This window comes from Lupinus angustifolius, chromosome LG17 (assembly GCF_001865875.1).
Source record: "Lupinus angustifolius cultivar Tanjil chromosome LG17, LupAngTanjil_v1.0, whole genome shotgun sequence".
In the NCBI taxonomy this organism is placed as follows: Eukaryota; Viridiplantae; Streptophyta; class Magnoliopsida; order Fabales; family Fabaceae; genus Lupinus; species Lupinus angustifolius.
In genome coordinates this window covers 293,383-311,589 of record NC_032025.1, presented here as the reverse complement: position 1 = coordinate 311,589, position 18,207 = coordinate 293,383, and the positions used below count along the sequence as shown (strand labels likewise).

The 18,207-nt window shown below is 34.4% G+C and overlaps 2 protein-coding genes across 5 annotated transcripts in view; both read left to right on the top strand.

The window, feature by feature from the left end:
• LOC109330503 overlaps positions 1-3,615 on the top strand; it is a 4,228-nt gene extending 613 nt beyond the window's left edge. Inside the window, exons 2-13 of one of the 3 annotated variants that reach the window (XM_019564703.1) lie at positions 312-395; positions 492-549; positions 646-726; positions 1,092-1,163; positions 1,239-1,486; positions 1,585-1,656; positions 2,116-2,232; positions 2,307-2,388; positions 2,504-2,550; positions 3,082-3,163; positions 3,334-3,431; positions 3,535-3,615. In XM_019564703.1, coding sequence (XP_019420248.1) covers positions 312-395; positions 492-549; positions 646-726; positions 1,092-1,163; positions 1,239-1,486; positions 1,585-1,656; positions 2,116-2,232; positions 2,307-2,388; positions 2,504-2,550; positions 3,082-3,163; positions 3,334-3,417 — 1,027 coding nt within the window. In that variant the 3' untranslated portion in view covers positions 3,418-3,431; positions 3,535-3,615. Of the gene's footprint in view, positions 1-311; positions 396-491; positions 550-645; positions 727-1,091; positions 1,164-1,238; positions 1,487-1,584; positions 1,657-2,115; positions 2,233-2,306; positions 2,389-2,503; positions 2,551-3,081; positions 3,164-3,333 lie in introns of all 3 variants that reach the window. The other 2 variants (XM_019564702.1, XM_019564701.1) reach the window with 2 other exon arrangements.
• LOC109331382 (stromal processing peptidase, chloroplastic-like) lies at positions 4,683-17,927 on the top strand. Of its 2 annotated transcripts, none has more exons than XM_019565828.1 (25): positions 4,683-4,929; positions 5,688-5,940; positions 6,574-6,803; positions 7,321-7,519; positions 8,119-8,166; positions 8,379-8,486; positions 8,633-8,821; positions 8,912-9,208; positions 9,892-9,993; positions 10,499-10,633; positions 10,980-11,204; positions 11,911-12,114; positions 12,451-12,621; positions 13,436-13,585; positions 14,038-14,175; positions 14,310-14,537; positions 14,636-14,788; positions 14,946-15,075; positions 15,169-15,286; positions 15,569-15,689; positions 15,782-15,862; positions 16,466-16,567; positions 16,736-16,886; positions 17,493-17,615; positions 17,793-17,927. In XM_019565828.1, exons 1-24 carry the CDS (start codon positions 4,727-4,729, stop codon positions 17,582-17,584), a joined length of 3,828 nt encoding a protein of 1,275 aa, XP_019421373.1. In that variant the 5' UTR covers positions 4,683-4,726; the 3' UTR covers positions 17,585-17,615; positions 17,793-17,927. The 2 variants fall into 2 exon arrangements, with proteins under 2 accessions (XP_019421373.1, XP_019421372.1); XM_019565827.1 differs by having other exon boundaries at positions 6,538-6,803.

Here is an 18,207-nt window from a genome sequence, read left to right as displayed (position 1 = left end):
TATATAGAATTTTAATATAAAAATGTATAAGAATATAATTTAATTGTTAGACTTAGAGAAGTCTAAGTAAAAGTAAGAATAATAACATATTTAAATGTATACATTATGACATATTTTAAGATGATATAGTATAATGTGCCTTTAAACAAACTAACAGGCTATGCCTATGCTCCTACATGCTATACAGGCTGACTCTGTTTAATGCAAAGTCTCACCTGACCTGTTTCCATCCATATTCTCTTTCCATCTAGCCGATCCCACCTAGTCAGATAATGTTTTGTATTATAACTTGCATGTCTTCATTTGGGTAGCTATTCAGCACTTTCTGAATATTCATATGGAGATTTAGAAGGACTCAAAACTCAGGATGTTGGACAAGGAAGTGTAAATATTAGGTACATATTTCATGGATTTCATTTATAAATGATGTTAATATTGTATTAAGAAAAGGAAGCCAAAAACTGATAATACTCATGGCAGCTACATTGCAGGCTTTATGAAGGAAGAGTTTCACAGGGTCCACTTAGAGGAACTCCAATTATTTTTAAGGTAAGTTTTATAATCATAATCTTTAGTCTTTCATGTTATATCTTTATAGAAAGTACTGTATTGAGCATAGGAACTTAACTCCAACTAACAATTAAGGTTTATCCTGGAAAACGCGCTGCCGGAGTTGAGGCTGATATGATGGCTGCAAATGAGTTGAATGCACACTCATTTCTTCAAGTAAGATTATAATATATGTATATATTACTTTCTTCAAACTTACGCTTTTTATTCGGCAAAACCTGTAAGGGTCCGTTTGCGAGTTAGATTTTGGAGGGAAAGGAAGGGAAACATAAGACTTCAGAACTATGAAATACACCTGTGAGATAACTCTGAAGCCTTCCCTTTCCTTTCCTTTCTCTCCAAAACTCAACTCACAAATAGATTCTAAGACTATATTACCTTCAAACATGACATTTACACAAAAAGCTAGATTGCATAGCATATACCAAGAAGCCAATTTCTATGATAATTTTATTTATTTATTTGATAGCTAATCATAGTAATCCTTTCATCATTCTTGTTCAATTATATTTTTCTCACAGAGCAGTTCAGAAGGTGGAAGTCAGCATATTCTGTTACTTGTAGGTGGGTTTGAAACAATCACCGGGGAGCAGGTTGGTCCTCTGAAATTAGCATAAGTTCCTTCACTTCAATCATGTTAGTTTTGTTAAGAAATCTCTTTGGTCCAGTGGCTTGCTTTTCGTGATTACGGGAAATATAGTGCGGCAGATTATGCAAAACGTGCTAGTGAGAGGGTATCAAGAGACCGAGCTTTAGGAGAAGCGTCTTCCTGGAATCGCTTTGAACAAGGACAAACACTCAAAAGAAAACAAATTTTTATTGTAAATCTGCTTGTAGGTGTTATGAGAGGTCTAGCTTACATGCATGATCAGGACAGGTTGCACCAGAGTCTAGGACCATTTTCTGTTGTTCTCAAGTATGCAATTAGCAAGCATTTTATTCTGTTCAAGATTTTCCATTTATCTTGCACTTCCTTTTCATTCTAATGTTAATGTGTATGTAATATGATGGCAGCACAATTGCAGAAAGAGAAGCTCGTTATTTGATCCCACGACTTCGGGATCTAGCCTTTTCTGTTGATGTTAGGTAAGGTAATGATTTGTCAAGTCATATGGCCATCAATTAACCAATAACTATTAGTGTGTTATATTTTTTATGGGACTTCAAATTTCTCTGTGTATGTAATATAAATATATTTCTCTGCTTCTTGTCAAACATTGTTTAACCTGCATGGATACAAGCTGAAGTAGATTATAACTTTAAACATAAATAGTGTTACAAGTAATTAAGAGTACGTTTGATCAGGATTAAAAAAAGTGTTTTTTTTTCAACTGTGTAAAAAAAAGAAAGATTTACTTTTTATAGATTTTGGTAGTAATTCAAAAGCCACTCAAAATAACCAAACATATGATTATTTTGTGATTCTGATTATTGTAAGAATCTTACCCAAACACATGTCAATATCTTCTAATTTAGTTTTTTTATAAAAAATATGTGATTCTGTTGAGAATTTATACCAAACAAACTGGTTCTAAATCATTCCAGGTACTCAGAAGTAGAAGAAGATCCACAACCACTCGCAGATGGGCTCTGGAGACGAGCAAGAGCGGCTGGTGCATTCACGCGTATGGAGAAAAGACTTTTTGGAATAGCCGATGATATGTAAGTTTTGAGATCCTGAAGTTTGTTTAAGCATCCTTGTTTTCAGGTTACAAATTTATTGAGTTTGCATGCAGATATGAAGCAGGTCTTCTTTTTGCATACTTGGCTTTTGTTCCGTTTTGTGAAGCTGGTGCAATGGATAGCCTTTCCTTGCAAGTAAGCTGTGCCACCAATATGATTTCATCTTTGGTAGCTGATAATTGTTTGCTGTGAAAGTTTCATTCTCATAAATATTGTCAACACTAAAGTTTTTCATGGCCATTAAATTCAGAGGCTTTTGGAGAATACTTTCCAACTCGATCTTGAAGCAACACGAGAGTAAGATATCTTCTACTATATATATATTTCTGATAAAACTAAAACATAGTAGATATCTTTCGTTTTATAATCTAATTTTTTCTTTGGTTGAGGCTTACAAATTAAATGGATTTGAGTTGCTCACAAGATGAACAAATAGTTGAAATACACAGGAATGGAAATGGAGAGTATTCTGGCTAAGGTCAAGATTTCTTGAAGACAAATCACCTGTTTATACACCCTTCTTCTCCCATTCAGCCCAATTCCTATACTTAGTACACTAAACTTACTGCAAGTTATAACGAAATAGTACAATTTTCTTAATGAATTGATGCAGTTTGGCATTGTAATTAGTTTTTTTATTAGTGACGGTTTAATTAATTGATTCAAAAGTTGACAAGGCTTGTTGCAACCATTCCGAAATTAAAAGGGTAGTGTGTATTTTTCGCAAATTAAATTTACATTTTTTAGCACGTCTCCGAAAAGGAAGAGTAACTACCTAGTGAATGCTGTTGAGTTGGTGTCAGCCTTGTATTGTTCTTCCTTTGGCAGGTATTGTTTAGCAGATGACCGACTTGTGAATGCTGTTGAGTTCTTGGATCTCGGCGATGGTGCTGGTTGGGAGTTACTTCAGGTATTTATATTTGTATGCAACTACTAATAGTGATTAGTGAATAGTGAATGTCTCCATAATTGATTTTTGGATTTGTTCAGAGTATCAGTTTCTGAATAACTTAATGCTGATTAGTATATAATAGAGGAAATTTATCAAAAGTTGATGCTGTTTTTGTGAATGGCTTATAGGCAATGCTTAATGCTGATTTTCGAAAGAGACCAACTGCAGAAGCTGTTCTGAATCACCGGTTTATGACTGGGGAACTCCTTTGAATTTCAAGGTGTAAGAATATGGTTGTTTGTATCTTCATCACAAAACTAGCACATATCTCACCATTTATGTACCTTTTGGAATGAATATTTGAAACTGTATTGCTTTCTCCCAAGAAGCAAAGTTCATATAAATTCTAATATATTTCATGATAGGAAGGAGCACCAAGACATGGACCTTACATAAATATGTTATCATAATTCCAAACTAAGAAAATCATGATTCTTGGATTTCAAACCTTAAAAAGCATAGTGAGAGATAGAACGAAGTATATGATTTTACATGTGTTTCTAATGACAAAAATGTCATTATATTGTATATAAAAAGATAAAAATGTCTTACTATATTTTGTTTTTTGTTTTTTCGTGGTACTTGTCTCTCCATATATGCCATGCAGGAATCGCATGTTAACAATCTTTCACTAGATAATTTTTAACATAGTGAGACTAGAGTGCATTGGGTTTGGATTTTTTCTTCTAATAAATATTTTTTATTTTGAAACAAAAATAGTTTTGATATTTGATAATTGTTTGGTTATACTTATGACAAGAATCCATTCTTAAAAAATGGTAATAGAAAATATCTAGCTTGTGATAAGAACATTTTTAGCAAACTAAGAAATAATCAACTCTATACTCTTTTCACAAAATCATTTCTCCATTTCCTTAAATTGTTTTTTTTATAAATCCTTCTTCTCCCACTTTGGGATTTACTATTTAATGCTTTATACTTTTCTTTACCTATAACCTTCCCCTAATATTACTCTAAAATATTTATACACTAACCAAGTAATTTGTAATTCCAATTCTACCCTTAATTCACCATTATTTGGGGTAAAACTTGTAGATTTTTCTAATAGTTTGCCTAACTTGTCCTCTCCACCAATTATGAACACAAATACACTGTCATTTATTTGAATTATTTATTTTTGTTAAAAAATTAATAATAATTAAATATGTATAATAGAAAATATAAGAACAGTATATAAAACTTATAAAATAGAACTTATTTATTTATAAAATATGAAAACAGTGAACTAAAAATGTAAATGAATAGGGTTCCAGTATTTGCTCTTTTGCACGTGTGTTTAAGTGTTTTCACACGTGAGAGTGAGAAATGTACTTGTACCAGATAGAAACACAGGGAAAGAGATGAGGTGATATTTTTTGGCAAAAAAAAAATAAAAAAAAGAGAAAATGTGGATTGGGTAGCATCGACAACAACAAGAGTATATAGCAGCCATAACTTGTTTCTTCTTTCTCTCTTTCTCTATCCCTTTTCTCTCTCTCTCTCTCTCTCTCTCTATTCGCCATGCCTATTCCTATGGCAGCTTCAGCTTCAGCTTCAACTTCTCTTATTCCTCTTCATCTTCATCATCACCGTCGTCGTCTTCCTCAATCTACATCAACAATAACTACCTCTTCTTCTTCTTCCTTTCCTCGCTTTCCATCTCGATTCCGCAACAATCGTTTTCTCTTATCTACTTCACTTCCTTTCTCTTCTTCAATTCAAAGGTATTTCTTCTCTCTCTCTCTATCATCCTTCTCTTTTAATTTCTTATCAGATAAATACTTCTAAACTATCTCATAATCGTTGTTGCAATTTCAACCTAGTTTTCTTTTAATTCACGTTTAATACCGATACTCCTTATGGTTTTCAAGATGCATAAACATGAGATACTTTCGTGGAATTGATAATATAGATGAGAAGATATGGTGTATATAGTATAGGCAAGAAAAACTATATATCACTATACCATACATAGGTCAATATGAAGATAAATATGAGAGTTGAGTACAAAGTATATGATATGTGATTATTTCGGTTTATAAGATGTAAGCTCTATGTTGAGGTCGCAATTATGTTGTGGTTACTGTCGTTGTGGGAAAATGTGGCGACAGTGCAGTAACCTCGGCCTCATGTGTTCTCTAACTTGTTTGAGGAGCATAGAAATGTGAGATCATGTGTTGTGATTTTGAGGATCGCAATATTGCCTAAGTGAGTATATTTTCAAAGGTGGTAATTGGTGTGAACAAGACTTGAATCTATATCTTTGATTTTTTTAGTAGCAGCACTTTATGGTATAGATATCAAAACATACAAGTGCAGCAGTTTCATATGAGTATCGCTATTGGATAAAACATAAAAATAAATTACTAGTGGTTCGGCAGTTTTGGTGTATCTATGCATTATAGCTCTCCACGAAACAACAAATGTGTTCATCTTTTGCATCTTAATATATTAACTGTTATATTGCATATATTTCTCTTAGTGAAAGAAGACTGCATAAAGCTGTTCACAGCGGATTGGGTTTGAGAACGAATGGAGGTGATGCCTTGAAACACTATACTTCCATCCTTGGTGAACCGGTGAAGCAATCATTATTCTTGCCACACCATAGCTGTACCTCTTGCTGTCTTGCCTCCAGCAAGAAACGTCGTACAAGTCATGCAAGATTTATTCCTGGAGCTTTTCTTGATAAATCATCTTTTCAGTTATCCAAGAATAAACTACATCACACTTCTGTAAGTATCCCAACTTCAATTTTGGCTTATAACACTGCTTAGCTTGTTGATGTGGTTATTTCACCAGAAAAAATAGGATGCTTTACAATGTAAGGACTCCTTGGTCAAAAAAGAAATTCTGGCTTCAGGATTCATTTTTAATTGGATATTTTCCCTTCACTCCAAGATCACTTTTGCCTGGACAAAATTTAATGTGTATTTTAAATTTAGGATTATATTTTCTTACTCTTTGTTGTTGGTGTATGTTTTTTTCTTTGTGGGGGGAGCGGGTGTATTTAATTTTACTTTTAATCAAATGAAAGCAAAGACAGCGTCTCTTTTGCCAAATTTTACTTTGTTGTAACTAACATGTGTATTGATCTACTGGACTTGCTCATTTTTTCTTAATACAATTTTCATGCTACTAATATTTAGATGAATCCAATGCTTGCTTGAAAATGCATGATTTATGCTTAAACTTCTGGTACACTTCTGGAGACAGTATCATCCTTCTGCACCAGTCCCATGTCTATGTCTGTTTCAGTTCTGAGTATTGTATTTGTGCTTATGATGTGATTACATCGTATAGTTTATGTCATTTTTTACTTTCTATCAAAGATCACATCTGATTGTGCTATTACATCTCATGTCAAGCGGGTTCAACTTCCACATGCAACTGTTGGCCCCGATGAGCCACATGCAGCAAGTACTACCTGGCCTGATGGGATTGGTGAAAAACAGGATTCAAGTTTATTTGATTCTGAACTAGAGCAGATAGAGGGTTTTTTAAATTCTGAACTACCATCTCACCCTAAGTTACATCGTGGTCAACTAAAGAATGGGTTGCGCTACCTGATTCTGCCAAATAAAGTTCCACCAAATAGGTGAGTTCAATAAACGTTGATTCATTGACATTTAATAATATATGCAGAATTGCAGATTTAGTGTTTTACTGACATGTCATCCTTGAGTTTGTTTATTATACCTATTGATGATCACATATAAATATGATAGAGGATGTTCTGATATTGTTTACACATGGGTGCTTGCTTGAGGTAAATTGCTTTATATCTTCCAATTCTTCCTTCAGATACTCACCACAGTGCCTTACCCTCACGTTGTTCAATGGTTGTTGGTTCTGCAGGAATGCTATTATGATAACACAATTTTTAATGTTAAAATGTAATGTGAAGGTTGTTCTTAGACGGATTGTGAATAATTTTGTCCAAAATAAAAAACATGGGGCGACACAATTGACTCATAAAGTTTCATAGTCTTATGTTTTCTCCTGTCAACATTATCTTGCTGTAATATGCCAGTGGTAATGTTTCTGAATTGGGGTCTCTACAACGCACTTGTTGCTAAGTGCTATCTACTTGGTATAAATTGATTCAATTTTAGGTTTGAAGCACATATGGAAGTTCATGCTGGATCAATAGACGAGGAGGATGATGAGCAAGGCATTGCACACATGATTGAACACGTTGCTTTCCTTGGAAGTAAAAAACGTGAGAAGCTTCTGGGGACAGGAGCCCGTTCTAATGCTTATACTGATTTCCACCATACCGTGTTTCACATCCATGCTCCTACCAGTACCAAGGTTTGGGACATTTGGCATGTTCTTCTTTGTAGTGTTCTAATAAAGTTCATTGATAACTTTTCATATGGATGTTGATTGATTTTTTTTGTTACTAAAAGAAAGAAGTTTATTATATACTTATGCTCAAGCAATACATGAAACTTATCAATGTTGTGATGATCGTGATTAGTTTATATCTGAAATATAAATAACATTCTTAAAAGGAATTCAACATGAGATTTAGGATGAAAAGCCATTTGAGACAGCATTGGGCTCAATTTTTTGGAAATAAAAACTTTTCGAGTGAGAGAGGATGAAATGGAAGCGGAAAAATTGTAAAGGTAGAAATCTAGCTTCATGATTACTATTCTTTTTTTGTTCTAAAGTTCTTCCTCCAAACATTAAATTGAAAATTTCCTAATATGTGCCCTGCATTGTGCTTAAATCTATCTGTCTCTTGCTACTAGGTTCCATGATTCTTTAGTGCTTAATTATTGCAGCTGCTCGTCACTAAAAAAATTCCGAACAGAAACCTGTCACATCAGGTTTCTAATATATGTCTGTTCGAATTCAATTGTTTTATATTGTTTTGATGGTTATAACTGAATGTCACATGTCAGGATTCTAATGGTGATCTACTTCCAGTTGTTCTGGATGCCTTGGATGAGGTATGCTTTATCTAACAGTGCTCTGTTTCATACCACACATGTGACTTCTACTTCGTAGAGATGTATATTTTAGCTTATGCACACACTTCGTCTAATCTGCATCTTAATATTTTAATGCATTTTTCTGCTTTGGTCCAAATGAGAAAACATCAATATGGTACTTTTAGTTTACCATTGCATTGACTCATGCCTGTTATCATTGATGTATGCAGATAGCTTTTCACCCCAAGTTCCTTTCTTCTAGAGTTGAAAAAGAACGACGTGCTATTCTATCAGAGCTTCAAATGATGAACACAATAGAGTACCGAGTTGATTGCCAGGTGCTGAGCAGAATATTTCTTTTTTAGAAATTTTGCTATCAACTTGATTTTTCTGCAGAATTGACTTGTGCAGTTTTTGTCTCCTAATTCATTCGCTTTTAACTTATATAATTGCTTTAATAAAAAAACAAATTCTGTAATTGCAGTTGTTACAGCATCTCCATTCTGAAAACAAGCTGAGCAAAAGGTTCCCAATTGGATTAGAAGAACAGATAAAGAAGTGGGATGCAGATAAAATAAGGAAATTTCATGAGCGTTGGTATTTCCCTGCAAATGCAACCTTGTACATTGTAGGGGATATCGATAACATCCCAAAGACTGTTTCCCAGATTGAAGTACGTCAAACAGTCATTTGCAAAGTAGTAGGTTTGGTTGTGATCACAGTTACAGTTTAGGAGTCTCATACATTATCTGTTGTCATGCAGGCTGTTTTTGGACAAACTGGTGTAGAGAATGAGAAGAGTACGGTAGCCACTCCAAGTAGTGCATTTGGGGCAATGGCTAGTTTTCTCGTTCCTAAGTTCTCTGTTGGCCTGGGTGGAAACTCAAGTGAAAGATCAGCTAATATTGATCAATCAAAAGTATTGAACAAGGAAAGGCAAGCTGTTCGTCCTCCTGTGAAGCATAATTTTTCACTTCCCGGAAGTGGTACTGATTTGAAGCCACCACAAATATTTCAACATGAGTTGCTTCAAAATTTTTCAATTAATATGTTCTGCAAGGTATGAGGGGTTTTAAATTTTTTTTTATATTTAACTTGTTTTGTCCACGATGGCAATTTTATGGTTACTTTAGTCCTTAAAATTCCCATAGGAATCACTATTTTTTAACAAAAAATAAAATTGGGTTAATTTAATTGCAATTAAAATTTCAAAGCTGCTAACATTGTTGGAGGTGTGATTAGAGATCTTTTATGGAAGAGAAGCGTTTAGTGAGGTGTTGGGTATTTGAGGACATGAATCTTGAGTTATTTGTTAATCATGATCTACTGGTATAGCGAACAATTTATATACAATATTATTATATTCTTATTTGCTTTCTACTTTTGTCATGACCTACTAATGCTAAATAGAATGTTCTTTATAGTTGAAGAATAGGCCTAAAAAGATAAGATGGAAAACTAAAGTATGCCAAATTTGAATTGTCGATTATTGCAAAATAAAATGCTAGTAGCCCAGCAGTCATTTGTCTGAAGTACTTGGGAATTGTCATCTTACGGCACTAATCTTTACCCAGCTTTTGCTTATTTTCATATTTGGTCGGGTTCTCCCTTTTCTTTTATTTCCTTTCATAACTTTTTCGTCATTTCCCATCTGGTGCTTTATGATATAATTTTTGATAATATAATTCTTACGTTCCTTCTCTCTCTCTCTCTCTCTTAATTTCTGCATTGAAACTTATGCAGATTCCAGTGAATAAGGTTCGGACATATGGTGATCTGCGTAATGTGTTGATGAAAAGAATATTTTTGTCCGCTCTTCATTTTCGTATCAATACAAGATATAAGGTGAAATAAAATTCTCCGTATCTGCTATGGTGCTACTTCTTAATCCTGCCTTTTTTGGCTACTGTAGGAGTTTGTTTGCCATTTCACTATGTGATGTTGTTGTGTTTATATGAATACTTGATGTCTTATTTTGATATAATAAAAAGTGGCTCAATACTTAGGGGTATGACATCTGTGTCGTTATTGTTAATGAATTCCTTCCCCAACGGTAAGTTGTCAAGTATTTGTCAATAATACTTATTTATGTTTCATATGGGGTTATAGATGCAATTGAAAAAAGTCATGGATCAGTTTTATTTGTATGATTGTTTTGAAAACTCATACATGAATTTTTCAACCCCAGTTTTAGACACATACCAAACTCTCCCATAAGAGTAAATGAGTAATGGTTAAAAGGAAGAGATATAAGAGGGAGCAAGTGAGGCTCTTTTGCTATGTTAATTTGCTGAATAGTGTATCCTGTACTTTTAAATTTTAATATGTTGGTAATATATGAAATTTGCAGAGTTCAAATCCACCATTCACTTCAGTTGAATTGGATCATAGTGATTCTGGAAGGGAAGGGTGTACTGTGACCACTCTTACTATAACTGCAGAACCAAAGAATTGGCAAAGTGCAATTAGAGTTGCTGTTCAGGAGGTTTGTTTCTGCTCCAGCTGTCTTTTCAGGATTGAAAAATTTAGTTCTGTCCATTGATTGTTTCAGTTAGTTGTGTTATGCTAGTATGCTTCACCTTGTTTATAATCCAATTGCTGGTTTTGTTCACATGTTTAACTTAGAAAGGCATGCAATGCTTGATTTTAAGACAATGAATTGAACATGTTTGATGGTCATTACAATATATAACAAATATTTCCTGGATCTTTTGGCCTCAGGTTGATAGAGGAAACTACATTTCTTTAGGTTTCAAATTTCTTGAATGATGGTCTATGTGGACCTGCATTCTTTCTATTATGAGAGTCTAATGTAAATTTCTGCTGTGCAGGTTCGCAGGCTTAAAGAGTTTGGCGTTACCCAGGGTGAATTAACTCGTTATTTAGATGCTCTTCTGAAAGATAGTGAACACTTAGCAGCTATGATTGATAATGTATCTTCTGTTGATAATCTGGATTTTATCATGGAAAGCGATGCTCTCGGCCATAAAGTTATGGACCAGAGACAAGGGCATGAAAGTTTGTTTGCAGTTGCTGGGACAGTGACCCTTGAGGAGGTATTTACATATGTGGTCATTAGAACTTGTACACCTTTATTTCTTTATTTAAACCTTCCAATTTTGTTGTAGCTGACTTTTATTTTGATTATACCATCTTTCAAAATATACGAATCTGTGCGACATGAGCTTATACATATGCTGCTGGCATTAATTTTAGAACTGCTGTTACTACCTTTTTGTATTATCATCTTGATATGATAAATTGAGGAATTCTTTTCCTGTTTCTTATCAATTTCTGGATCCCTTGCATACTATGGATCAGGTGTTTGCTTCTTTTGACCAATGTTAGCCTCTTTCGTTGTTGCTCGTTAGTGTCTTAGCTAGAGAAGTTTTTTATTTAGAATACATATCAGGTCATTGTCAATTCAACTGAATAACTTTGCTCTAAGAAACTGTAAGCTGGTTGTAGTTGTTGCTTGATCCATGTAGCCAAACCCACTTAGATTGAAAAGGCTTTAACTGTTGTTCCTTTTTCTTGTTATTATTGGCATTATGTTTGATATTGTGCTTCATTTTCTCTTTATTCTTTTATTAACAAAAAAATAGATGTTATGAATATTTTATTCATGTTTGAAGTTAACTTTAATGTATTCAAGAGTTATTATAGAAAAGGTTATATCCTTTCTTTGCATAAATTATTAAAAAAAAACCAGTTATCACCATTTAGTTTTTTTATTTACATTTTTTATATCTTCTGTTGTAGGTCAATTCTGTTGGTGCCAAAGTGTTAGAGTTTGTAGCTGATTTTGGAAAGCCTACTGCACCCCTTCCTGCTGCAATTGTTGCATGTGTTCCAAGAAAAGTTCACATTGAGGGAACCGGTGAAACGGAGTTCAGGATATCATCAACTGAAATTACTGATGCTATGAAAGCTGGATTGAATCAACCTATTGAGCCGGAGCCTGAGGTATCTTTTCCCTGACACAATTCCTTGTTAGTTGATTCTGATTTAACATTACAAGTATTGAACCTATTGATTTTCACCCAATGGCTTATGATTTGTATGTTTGATATTTGATTACATTAAAAAATTGTTTATGTTCTCTGAGGTATAAACCTATATATGAATGGTAACATTATCATGTTCTATTATATGAATCTACCAAACTTACTCAAATTTGATTCATTGTTTATGGATGGTGAGATTCTATTGATAATAGTCAATTCAATTATGAGCTAGCTTCTATAATGTTGTCTCACATATGTACTTATTTGCTGTTCAACCAATTGCTAATATATATAGCTTGAGGTGCCAAAAGAACTGATCCAATCATCCACACTAGAAGAGTTAAAAATGCAGCGCACGCCAGCCTTTATTCCTATAAGTCCTGAAACCAATGCTACAAAGCTTTATGATGAGGAAACTGGGATCACCCGCCGCCGCCTTACAAATGGAATTCCTGTTAATTATAAGGTGTGATATGCAAATTTATATTGAATTTCTCATGATACGAGTACCTGCTCAGCTTTCTGTTTAATTTCCTTATCATTGTATTGATCTCGTTGTTAGTTTTTATGTTGTTGAATTTTTATTTCCACATGTGTATGATAAGAAATTGCTAGATGTCCATTTATTTGTCTTCCAGATTGTTTATTTGGAATAATTGAGTTTATAGATTTAAGTGAAGGATTGAAATTTGTCTGATATTATTGCCCCATGGTAATCATTAATTACAACCAATGGATTGCCTACTAACTGAAATTGGAGTCTAACTAGTGAATGATGCCATGATACGTGTGACCACTTCTTATCTACACTAGTGGGTAATATAATTATAGTCTCCCTTTCCATGAGCTCATGAATCATCTCTTCTATGCATAATACATAGAAAAATGTACCTATGCTACAACATAAAAACAATCAGATCACCCAAATTCCGTATGTACTCCTTCCCATTTTGAATGCCTTGTCTGAGCAAAGCTGCAAAACACTGTTATTTGTGGACCAAATTCTGATATATTAAACTGATCTGAAGAATGTTGTCCACCTTGTCCCACATTTGTTGCTAAAAGGTATCTTTTGTTTACCATCTCATATGTTATAAACGGAGACTTGGATACTTGTAATTTCCTAATATGATTGTACTGGTTGCAATTTCTAACTTCTTTACGAGTGCAATGGTATGGACAATGTTTTGATATTTGCACGAAAAAAGAAAGCATTTGAATTAGTTAAGAAGATGTAATTGGTTGTCCACTACTTATTAGTGCCTTTTTATTGTTAACAGATATCAAAAACTGAAACACAAAGTGGTGTTATGCGGCTGATTGTTGGTGGTGGACGAGCAGCTGAGAGTTCTGATTCAAGAGGATCTGTGATTGTAGGTGTTAGGACACTTAGCGAGGGAGGTCGTGTTGGCAACTTCTCAAGGGAGCAGGTAAATTTCTTACGAACTGATGTCACCAAATTTTAATGTCATTTGAATTGGTTTTCTATTTTCCAATGACTACAGGAGAGTTAACATTCATATTTAGGAATGGATTGTAAATATACTGGGAGAACAAGAGAGACAATTTTGTTTTTACATTGAATGATTTCTTTCTTCAACTTTAATGTGATGTTCAGCTTAGTATGTATTTCTGGCAATTGTTAAAAGGCCTTTCTTTCATAATACATATTTATTAGACACACATTCTCCCATCAATGTGGAGTGTACCTGTGCCTGATATTGAACGTACAGGTTAGAGCATCCCATTATGTTGTGCAATTTTGATAGCTTATGCACTTCGAGTGAGGAGAACTCTGCATATATTAATTATTTGTGCCCCCCCCGATTATTTCAGTATCTCAGACGCTCTATACCTCCATGTATTTCACTCATAATACCAGGTTGAACTTTTCTGTGTGAACCATCTGATAAATTGCTCCTTGGAATCGACGGAGGAATTCATATCCATGGAGTTCCGTTTTACTTTAAGGGACAATGGGATGCGTGCAGCATTTCAGTTGCTTCACATGGTGCTTGAGGTAAACATTTTGCCAGCCGCTACTGTTAAGCCTATTCTCATTCAAATGTGTTGCATCTATATTGCTGGCTGTATTCTTTTTTACCACATTATACATACTTATTTATCATTCCTTGTGATGTTTCTGCTGTGCAGCATAGTGTCTGGGTAGATGATGCTTTTGATAGAGCAAGGCAATTGTATCTTTCATATTATCGATCCATCCCAAAGAGCTTGGAACGTTCTACTGCTCACAAACTCATGGTCGCAATGTTAGATGGAGATGAGCGATTTATTGAGCCAACACCAAAATCACTAGAAAATTTAACCCTACAGTCTGTTAAGGACGCAGTAATGAGTCAGTTTGTTGGTGATAACATGGAGGTCTGCTATTATATATATTGAAAACATAGTGTTTTATCCATTACATTCAAACGCTAAAATCACTGTTTAAAATCTCTTGTGTATTTGTTGTTCTTCAGGTTAGCATTGTAGGTGACTTCACTGAGGAGGAGATCGAGTCTTGTATACTTGATTACCTAGGCACAGCTCAGGCCGAAAGAGATCATAAAGGAGAGCAAGAATTCAGTCCACCCTTGTTTCGACCATCCCCATCAGATTTGCAGTCTCAAGAAGTGAGAAGCTGAGCATAAATTGCCATTGCATGCATATGTTGTTGTGGAACCTAATACATAAAACATTCAGGACAACTTTTTAGTGGCATAGCATGGAATTCAGTGGCATTACTTTAATGCATTAGGCTCATGACACATTTTATCTACTTTTGGACAGGTATTTTTGAAGGACACCGATGAGAGGGCATGTGCATATATTGCCGGGCCAGCACCAAATCGTTGGGGTTTTACTGTTGATGGACAGGATCTGTTAGGGACAATTAGTAATGATGCATTAACAATCAATGGTGGGCTTTCTGGATTATATTTTTCTCTGTGGCCGCATTTTACACTACATTTCAAAAAAATTAATCATTAAATGCTGAAAATGGCTTTTGCAGATGATCAGTCAAAATCTGTTGTTCCGCAGACAGAAGGTGGTCTGCGAAAAAGCCTTCGTGGCCATCCTCTTTTCTTTGGCATAACTATGGGGTTGCTTGCTGAGATTATAAATTCTAGGTAACTCTTCTTGCTCACTTGTTGTTAGCTTAGTGTGGAAACTTCAGAGACCTTTGTCAATCACTTTCAGGCTGAATCCTGATTACTTTTATGCTGAAATCATGCTCCCAACCATCTTCATGTTGAAAACAGACCAACCCTTATTAGTTTCATGTTGAAATCTGTACTAGTGTCAAGGATTTCTTATACTAGTAACCTAAATACATGATAGTGTCACTTTAAATAAAATATACACTCGGTAGAAATTTATGCTTAAATTCTAATTAATTGTTTTCTGTACAGGCTATTCACAACGGTCAGAGATTCACTGGGGTTGACATATGATGTGTCATTTGAATTAAACCTATTTGACAGGCTTAAACTAGGATGGTATGTGATCTCAGTTACATCAACTCCAGGCAAGGTGTGGACTCCATTCTTATACACTCTACTTTTCTCTTATGTTTGCTATCAATTTCCCTCTGTTCAAAAGTTTCAGATTAAATTGATTTACAGGTGCACAAAGCTGTTGATGCATGCAAGAATGTTCTTAGAGGTCTGCATAGCAACAAAATTACTGAGAGGGAACTGGACAGGGTTAGTTTCTTGAACATGTGCATATATATGTGTGTGTGTGTGTGTGTATATATACACTTGAGTTGTTTTAAATCACAATTAAGAAGAATGATTCTCTATGCTGTTTTGACAGTTCTATTCTTAGCTGACTATTACAAGTTAATGTTTCCATTTGATAGTTATTTACTGGTAATTGTAACAGAAGCTGTTAAGTAGTTAACTTTTGTGATAGATTTCTCAGTTGGTGTAAATAATATCCAGCTTCTTTAAGAATCAAATTCCCCCAATACCTTCTCTCACTTTCTGTCACTTTCGTTAGTTTTTTTCGTAGAAATCTACTATATTTTTTCTGCTAAACACATTACCAGCATCCAAATATAATTTATTTAATTCGTTATTACCTTTGTATAAACCTATTCCTCCTGCTCTGATTTCCTTTTCTCTTTGGTTGCTCCCTTTGTTTGAAAAAGGGAAGGTTTCCTACATATATGGCAAAAAAGCATGCATTCTATGCCTTCACTTTTAAACTCTTAATTGTAATTTCAACTACAACTTAAAATTTCTTCTGTTAATTATGGCATTTTATTAATACATAGAAAGTTTCTTTTGGTGCTCTTAATGTAGGCTAAGCGGACCCTTCTTATGAGACATGAAGCTGAAATTAAGTCAAATGCCTACTGGCTGGGATTGCTAGCTCACTTGCAAGCTTCTTCTGTTCCAAGGAAGGTGAGATACAAATGTCCGAATCTTGACATCCAATTGTGATATTGAGATTTTTAGATACAAATGTCCGAAACTTGTTTTTAGATTTTTACTTGGGGCATTTGCTGATATTTTCACACTGATGCTTCATCTAACTTACTACATTATTTTAATGTTGGCTGTGTGATCCAGGACATATCTTGTATCAAGGACCTAACATTTCTATATGACGCTGCTACTGTTGAGGATATATACCTTGCATATGAACAGTTGAAAGTGGATGAGAATAATCTATACTCATGCATTGGGATTGCTGGTGCTCAGGCTGGACAAGAGATTGCAGGTGCAGTAGTATTCTCAAAATATTGACATTGGATTTTGCTTTGCTTATTTCTCCAACTAAAATCCAGAGTTGTTTTCCGAAATTGAACGTTAGCTTTGATAAATAAATTCTCAGTCTCTAGGTTTGAACATTAAACTTCTAATCTTGATGGAATACCTTTAAACATAAAAGGCGAGAAATGATATCCCATTTTCAAGTCTAGCCTTAAAGTCTGAAGTGTTCCATGGGTAACACAAGTTCTTCTCTCTTCAGAAGTTGAAATTATGAACTATAAATGATGTACAAAAGGAAATATGATCCATATTCCATAGCTAGCACAACACAAGATCTTTCCTTTGGAACTTGAAATCCTGAGCTGCAGTGATGTATCTAAAGAAAATAAGTGAACTATGTTCTACCATCTGCAAACTGGCTAAATTTTGAATGTCGATACAATTTAGTAGTAAACGCTTTCCTTAAAAAAAATGGTTTGTTAGCAGTACAATCTTTGCTTTGTGGCACATAGCGAATGCGTTGCTGTACCACATCATTATTGCCCATTAGAACAAGTTATGTAATTTTGGTTGCTTAAGTACTCTTTATTTACAGTCTCCTTTTACTATGCAGCTCCTTTAGAAGTGGAAGAAGTCGGAGATACTTATCCAGGTGTCATTCCTGTGGGGCGTGGTTTGTCCACAATGACACGGCCAACTACCTGATGTTTTTGCCTGGTTGCTATAAAATCTGGAGGTTAGAATCTCGTGCCTCGGTGCATTTAGTTAAGGCCCATTTATTGACCTGTGCAGGGATAATCAATAGATGATATTTCAAGCTTATCTATGTTTTCCCCTTCTCCCATAAAAAAGACTTTTATTGTATGTACTTTGGTGAGAGGATTAAACAAAGTTGTGCATAATATCTATACAGGAGCCATATGAATGACAAGATATGTTTGGGAGGATTCAATCAAGTCAACGGTGAAGCTGTTAGGTCAACCTAAACAAGTGATTCTTGTGTAATAATGAAGTGTGTGCTCCCAATACTTTTATAGGATTAGAATTTCGAAAATATAGAATCCTTCACTAAGATGTATAGGTGCCATATTTTTTGTTCCCCATTTCTTTTGGGAACTCCCATCATATCTTAGTGTACAAATTGTACTGTAAATCGTTTCTAAGCTTCTAATATTGGCTGGCTTCTCAACTGCTCTCATTCAAGAAAACATCAATAAGTAGTTTTCCAATTATGTCCTTGTCATCAATGTATTACTTTATACTAAGATGGTTATTAGAGTAATATTAATTATAGTTAACAGATAGATAAAGGGTAAATATAAAAAAAA